The following is a 7925-nucleotide window of genomic DNA, read 5'->3' as shown; positions in this document are numbered from 1 at the left end:
ACTTCAGTCTACTTGAAGTGTTTGGAATTGCTTAATTATCTGCATTATTTTTATAGTCCCATGTGTACTCTTACAGGTACTGACTTTAAACAGTAAACAGAAATTAGAGCAGTTAATTTGTGTTGAATTCTGAAGTTTTCTTCCCCCACTCTCCCCCCAGCATACACTCCTGAAAGGCTTACCACATTAATTACAAAAACAACTGCTTTGACCACATTTCCTCTGATATTTTTAACTTGCAAAGCGAAATAAAGCAGAAATGATGGAAAAAAATACAAAGCACATTGGAATAATGCCTGTTGAAATACATAATGGGAGTTTTCAAAATGTTAAAGATGCTGCTTCTTCAGTTGGTCTAACCAAATACAAACATATGCAGGCTAACCCTTTTCAACCTGCATTTTTAGATCATAGTAACTTTTATTTTTAGCTACAATTAGTTGAATTTGAGATTTTGCTGCACGTATGTCTGCAACCCACATTCATTTTTTTAGCTGTCATGTTCCAATTTGTTGATTTTAATTTTATTTATTTTATATTTTTTTTCCTGTGGTGTTTACCATATAGTGTAAACATTGAGAATTTCTCCTGGTGGGGAGGGAGTAGTAGCAGGCATTGTACAAGCTACTGGAACCATACCTGGCTCTGCCACCTGGAGTCTGCTGATTTGCAATGAATCGCTTAACCTGACATTGGGAAATTTGGAGTAGCATTCCGTTTTTCCTAAATGAAATGAATACAGGTAGTTGCTTAGATATACCAGTATAATCTCCCCAAATGTCTGCATTTTTATGGTGTAACTTTTAAGGCTGGAGAGCACACCCTTCAAGACAGCTCCACTGAGATTTGCAGATAAACTTTGATGCTAAATTATTTTAAAATCTTTTCACTTCTATATGTCTTTCCTTTGATTGCCTTTCTTATAAAAATATAGCATCACTTCTGTCAGGATGTTTTTCTGTTCTGAGACAAGCTGTGATAGGCCACGATTTCTTGCTTAGCACAAGATACACAAAGAAAATTCATCCTATCAGATCAAGACTGTCTATTATCTTGAGAGACAGGATGCTGAATGCAGCTCGGTGGTTGATGCAAGCAAGGTTGTTGCTGATGTTCTCTATCTTATCAAGTGTTTTTGCAATTGTATTCGGTTGTAGTAACATTTCATGGTAAAGAATAGGTGTCAGGATAAATGTAAAGAACTTGATTCTTAATGTTTCCAGAATAAATATTAAGGGAAGAAGCTTTGCTTGTGAAATAAGCATGCTTCATATTTAGCTTTTGGAATAATTTCTGCATGCCATTGGTTTTTATGCAACACTGTGTGTCTGCTATACAAATTAAAATAATTTCAGACAGTCAAAACCCTTTATAATACTTCAGTTAAGCATTACAATGTAAAGCAGTGTCATCTTGAAAGAAATTTTAGATCTTGTTGATACAAATATATTACTTCACATATATTTCTATACTAATTAACATTTTTCTTTCTCCTCCATCTTCTTTCCTCCCCCTCCATTTTTAAGGGTTTCATCTTTGCCTCATCAAATGGCCATTAAGCAGCACTGAGTGTTGACTGCAGGAGCTCTCTAAGCACAGCGGCTGCTGGGATGTTGCGGCAGAACGGTGGAAGTAACAAGCGTGGTTTGGGATTAGCCCGACTGTCTACCTCCAACTTCTTCACCATCTCTAATTCAGGAAATTGGGGAATGGGGCGCAGCACCAAGAGCAGCTCTCTGAGCAGCATTAGCTCCAACTCTGACTGCTATGATAATCCTGTTGTGGATCCAGAGTACATCATGCAACTGGTGAATGATGTCAGAAAATTTGCAGATGTGCTACTCTACTTAAAGGAAGCCATTCTTTCGGAAGGTTTGTCAGTTGTTCTTTATTTTCAATAGATTTTCTTAAACTCTTCAAACTCTAAATAATGGTTTGGCTAGTCTTTACTGTGGTTATTCCCCCTGGCCCTTTACCTTCCCCCTTTATCCACGCTCCCTCCCTCAGTGTTACAGTTACAGGAAATGGTGGTTGCTAGTTTGGGGTTCTCTGTTTCCTCATCAGAACACTGCAATCTGTTTCATAATCATAACAAGGGAGAAGAAGTTTTAGCAGGCTGTCTAGGCTGATGCTAAAAGTTTGTGAGACCATGAACTGATTAGTTTTTAACCACCTGAATGTTGTTTGTAATTCCAAAAATGTCTGTTAATATTATTGTGACATTTCGGTTTTCTAGGTTGTTTTGGTTTGGCTCTTGAAGGTCTTATATGTTAGTAGTAGTGATGTTTAAGGTAGAATGTAACCCTGCACTTCCTCTGCAAAGTATTTACCGTCTTCTGCCAGCAGGTGGAAACTCCTAATTTTCTTGCTTAGGAGGAATGTGCATTATTGTGTGTTCCGGTCAAAATGGTATTATTCAATTTTTCGTTCCCAGCAGGAAAGCTTTTCTTTAACTTGTACAGAAATGTTATCACATTAACAGCTGAAATGACATCCAGAGCAGTTTTGTTTAAGATGTCCTGAGTGCTGAGCATTTGCAGTCACCTCTGTGTTTCAGGTGAGTCTGCACACAGATGAAGTAGCTTTGCCAAAAGGTATGAACAAATCTTAACAGAGGAATAACTTGAAACCAGTGATCACTTCATGTCAACAGTGTTTTTGCTGAGCGCACAGGATGAGCAGAGTTACTTGTGAGATGGGGTGTCTGCTGCCTACTGACACTGAAATGAGGATCCTGCAGGAGAGGACTACCAAAATACTGAAGTGTTTCAGTTGCTGTGCAGCAGTTGTTAATGTTCAATTTAAAGACTTTGACTCAGAAGTTGCAAAGAGCCATCATAGAAGACAGAAGTCTTCTTGTTTTATACTACATTGTGGAAGTAATTTGTGAAAGCATTGTCCGTTTAAAGGATTGATAATTCATAAAGGAGAAATGTTTCTTTTCCACAGCTGGGAGTGTGCTTTTTGACCTCTGTCCCCAGTATTGTATAATATGATGAGTTCTATAATATTGGGCATGCTTACTGCTGCCTGGAGATAACCTTCTGGAAGTTGCATAGTTTTGAATTGCAGTTCTCCATCTTACTTATCTTTGGGCAGTTGTCTGTCCAAAATTGACAAAAACTTACTAGGGTGATTGAACAGACTTGTTGCACATAGAATTCTGGTTCCTAATACTTGCAGTTTACCATGATCCTGAAATTGGTTGCATTAATTATTCTAAGGTGGAATCAATTGCAGGGATAGGAAGTTAATTTCCTCCTTTTTGGACAGCATTCATCTATTGCCCTGTTGTAGATTTTGTTGAGTAGTAAACTTTGTTCTGAAACTTATGAAATAAGAACTAAAAAAAAAAAATCTGCTACAGAAAATAAAATATTTTCATGTGTATATGCTATATAAGTGGTGCAACAGGTTTGCGCCAATGGGCTCTTGTATTAGCCTGGCAGGTGATCCTAGAGTCTGCTATAGGTTTTTTAGCCTCTTAATTTCTCTCAGTTCTCTCAGTAGCTCCTACATCTACTGTTAGTTGTAATATTGCCACTTTGGCAGATTTGTTGAAAAGCTTTCTAATGCACAGTAACTTCACTCTTGACAATGGGGATTCCTGTTCATCAGGGCCAGCTGTTGCACAGCTGGGGTCTGAATCAGTAGGTAGGCTGATTCCAGTGCGTGCATGCCTTGAATTCTGCACCAGCTCATGGTTATATTCCCTCCTTGTGTTATCTGAACTGCCTTGGAAGAGCCTAGCAGTTACTCACTCATCATTCACTTAACGTTTTCCTGATGTAGTGATAATATCTTGGGTGAAAAATTTAAGCTATTTTGGATTATAGTAAGTATTGGTGTCTGAGCTACATCATAAGTGCCTTTGGATTATAGACTTGCACTATGTTTTGTATGGTACCAATGCAATTTGATACATAGCATGAATTATAAGTTGAGAACTCTTTTAAGAGGTGTTATATAACTGAAATTTCCTGTAGCTTTCAAGGCTATTTTTCTGTGCATTACTTATGCTAATATAATTTAATTTCTTAGAGTAGTCTTATTGTCATAATGCTGAATAAATTTTGGATATTACTTTTTAAAAAAGGTAAACCCAGCATTGTAACTTACTTTATTTTCACACTCTCACCCAATAATATTTGTTGTGTAAACTGAAGTTTTAAAAACCTTGACATTTCCAAGTAGGAAACCTGTTTCTTAAGGATGCTCCACATAAAAAAACCCCAAAACAGTTCCTCCCCAGAAAAAAATGCCACCTCAAATCCATAAACAAAAAAACCTCTGAATTAAACTATAGAGTTGAAAAGTTTGTCAGCTGTTTGGACATGAGGGAGCTGCAGTTGCCTCTTGTGTTGAGTGAAATACCATGTGTTCCATACAGTTCAGTTCATGCTGTCTTTTTTTAAATTCCCTTTTGAATCTAGGCATTGTACTCACTGAATGTAACAATCTGTTATTAGTGATCCAACTGGAAGCACAGGGTCAAGATACTTTACCAATGTCCTTATTAAAGAGGAGGTCTGGGCATTTTTTGAACCTACGTCAATGAATCCAGTGCTGTTTCACAGTTTTGTTTTTTTTATTTATCTCTACTTAATGACATACTCAATCGGTAGTGATTGAAGTGCACAAATAGTGCATCACTCTCAGTTTGGTCTTCAGTTAAATGTCCAGATGTGTGAGATTGTGTAATGTGCCTGATATTAGTAAGGATAGTTATATTGTGTTAGAACTGAAAGGTCTCACTCATGTATCATTAGTACTTTATGAGGTCAATATTCAAAATATTGATGAGATGCACAATAAGTCAATCTTCTTTCCATTCTGATAAAAAGAAAATTAAACCGTTTGCTCAGAAATCCCTGCCTAGAAGGCCAAACTCAAGAGTATATGTTGAATTAAGACCTAGAAGGCTCAGATCATTACCTGCAATCTGTGCCACTCTTAGGACTGCTCATTTGAGTTTCCAGTTTTATTGATGACGTTTGGTTTCCTTCTTGTAACCAAGATTTAGTTCTTGTTTCAGTTTTAATGTGCGTCCTAAGTACATAAGATCTAATGACTTGAAAGCTGGTGAATTTTCTTCCTTTGAATTCCAGTGGTAACTTTTCAGCTGTATTTGAAAATGTGAGAACCTAACTGGTATCTTCAAATTGCACCCCTCTTTGAAATGGTAGGACATACAGTGAAGTACAACCTAAAGGTTGGACCTATCTGTAATCTTCAGAAGTAGTGGCATGGAAGAAGAGAATTAACTTTAAATGCTTTGGGTTGGAAGGGACCTTTAAAGGTCTTATCTTTCCATGATAGAGGGCATTTAGAAGTTGTTTGCCTCCCATGAAGATATGCTTAATAACCTGACCACAGTATTGAAAAACTTAAAAATTTGAAGTACATGAGGTATACTTAAGCTAAATTCTGTGCCTTGAAGAGAGTTTGTTCTTGTTCCAAAGCATAGGTTTAATGTGTCTGCAAGTAAGCACTGATGAATTTTGAGGCTGAGTGACTTCTACATGATAATACATTCTTTTGGAGAATAGCAGTGATGGGGTAACTGCTATGTATTCTACAATATTTTCAAAATACAAGGAGGCCTGTACCTCATGGAAGTTTTGTAGAAAGTATGTAAACCACTTTTTGGGTCAAAATGTGCAGGACCTACCTCATACAAGCTCCTGTTGTGGGATTTATCAGTTCAAAAGTCGTATTGCTTATTGCATAGATATGCAAAATTTAGAATGTGTTTAAGAACAGGTATCTATGTATGAGATTGCTGACACTACAGTCTGTGCTGGTTATATGCATATAATAAATTCCACTGTTGCTTCAAGCAAATGATGCCACTGTGTGGTCTTTGCTTAAATGAGATTCATTTACTCTGGTTTAAAAGCACCACACAAAAGGTATTTAGGACACAGGCTGAGTTCCTCATTAGGAGATATTTTACTAAGTGTTTCACTTTTAAACAGTAAATAGTAGCTTTTACTTTTATCATATCAGAGATAGGGGAAACATTCCTGTTTCTCTAGTCTGAAGATAGTCAGCAACTAGTTTTGTGACATTTGCTTTTTTTTTTAATTTTGTTTTTAAGGAATGTAAGGTAAGCTTCATACTGTAAGGTCTGCCCTTGGGAGTGTGGGAAAGATAGTGTTTCATTATGAATAGCTGTAAGGGTAAAATTTGCGTGTGGTTTAAAAGTGCTGAAGTGGTTATACTTTATGTGTTAATATATAATCTTGACTGTATTTTAAGATAAATTTAAGAATTATTGCTTACTTTATAATAGATTTTTGAAGTGATCTTCAAAGTGTGATATTGTGTGCTTCATGTGGGTAATTCTGCATCCTTTTCACGGGCAAAAACGTTTTTCCTCAAGTTCATCTTATCTTCAACTGATGTAAATTAGTATCTTATTCTAAAATACTAAGAAACCCTTTTTTTTGCAGGTATTTTAGAAAGCAGAATAGCAATACGAAGCTCTTGCCTTTCATCTCAGGTTTCCCTTGAAGGATCAGATTTTGCTGTCTGGTTTCTTAGAGTTTGATAAGATTATTTTCTTTTTAACTGAAGCAGAGGTAAAAATACTGGTGAAGCTGATTGGCCTGGTCAGGAATGTCTGCATCCTCTTTATAGTAGTACTAGTACTTTCAAAAGGATCAGGAATCCTACCTAACTTGAAACCTCAGGTCCTTATTTTTGAAGGGTAAGATATTCATCTCAGTGGGACAATTTTAAAGGTGTGTCAAGTGAAATAGTTTCCTCAAAATAAGTAACTTGTAGTCTCTAGTGACTCCCAAACTTTGTTTTAGCGTCACAGGGATTGGTATTATTTGCATGCTACACTAAAAGCCACAAGCTGTCTACTGAATTTAGAGCCTGGCAGTCAAAGATGAATGGTTTCTCTTCAGCTCTTCCAGGCTTTATTATGTGTGCTTTTTTTAGTACGGTCTATAGTTTTAATATGATTAAGTCACTGTATTACTGTCAGTATTGGATTTTTCTTTATTTTCTTGTAAGGTAAATCATTAATGTCCTTCTCAGGCAGTATTTTTGAAAGTGAGTTGGTCTTGTTTTGCTAAGTTCATTAGCTATTGTAGTTAAGACTACAGATTGAAATTATGATAATTTATGCTAGGTGTAACTTACTGTTTGTTCTTTATTCCAATTTTGATGTTTCTCAGTGGAGGCTGCTGTCTTTGATACACTTAAACTGGATGCATTTACCTACCTAATGACATCTCATAATCTGAATGTTTGGTAGGTGGGCAAACTGCTCTAAACAAGGATCTGATAGTGTTTACCTTTCTTTGCAACAGTCTCTGAAAGGAATGTTTGGAGGGTTTGTTGTTTTTTTGTTTTGTTTTGAGGGAAGTTGGATTGATTTCTTGAAAATTTTGGTGAAAGAATCTGTTAGGTTTTTGTTTGATAGTATTTTGTGTCCTAAATGAAAAATCTTTGTAGGAGAAGAGAAAGAAAATATCATGGCATCTAACTTTCAGGGCTAATGAGAACATAGTGATTATCAACTACATAAATAATCTGCTAGAGACTTGATTAAATTACCTTTAAGAATCTTCAAGGAAAAGGTGGAGGAATTTATGTAAAGCATAGTATATTGCTTCTCTTATTCCATGTAGCACATAAAAGGGGAAAACAAACTGTCTAGTAGATAATAAATCCTACTACAGAAATCACATCACTTGAGGATGTTGACAATGCTGAAATGGATTTTTAATGTTAATCGCTTCCAGGATCTAGGTATGATATACTTGTAATAGCTGAAGTATAATCCTGAAACTTGTTATTAAAATATGACATTTTTTGTACTTTGTATTTCTACCCAAGCTTGGTCCACAAGAAGTAACTGTGTATTTTAAATGTATTAGCCTGCAGTAACATTGTTCATCCTCCTGCTG

The 7925-nt window shown here is 36.1% G+C and overlaps 1 protein-coding gene across 1 annotated transcript in view; it reads left to right on the top strand.

Moving 5' to 3' along the window:
* Window positions 1–1525: 1525 nt before the first annotated feature.
* ARHGAP29 (Rho GTPase activating protein 29) overlaps window positions 1526–7925 on the top strand; it is a 48456-nt gene continuing 42056 nt past the window's right edge. The window contains exon 1 of the mRNA XM_010006634.1: window positions 1526–1872. Coding sequence (XP_010004936.1) covers window positions 1611–1872 — 262 coding nt within the window. The 5' untranslated portion in view covers window positions 1526–1610. The remainder of the gene's footprint in view (window positions 1873–7925) is intronic.

This window comes from Chaetura pelagica, unplaced genomic scaffold (assembly GCF_000747805.2).
Source record: "Chaetura pelagica isolate M959 unplaced genomic scaffold, ChaPel_1.0 scaffold69, whole genome shotgun sequence".
Taxonomy (NCBI): Eukaryota; Metazoa; Chordata; class Aves; order Apodiformes; family Apodidae; genus Chaetura; species Chaetura pelagica.
The sequence above is the reverse complement of the archived record's forward strand: the minus strand, read 5'-3'. Positions and strand labels throughout refer to the sequence as shown.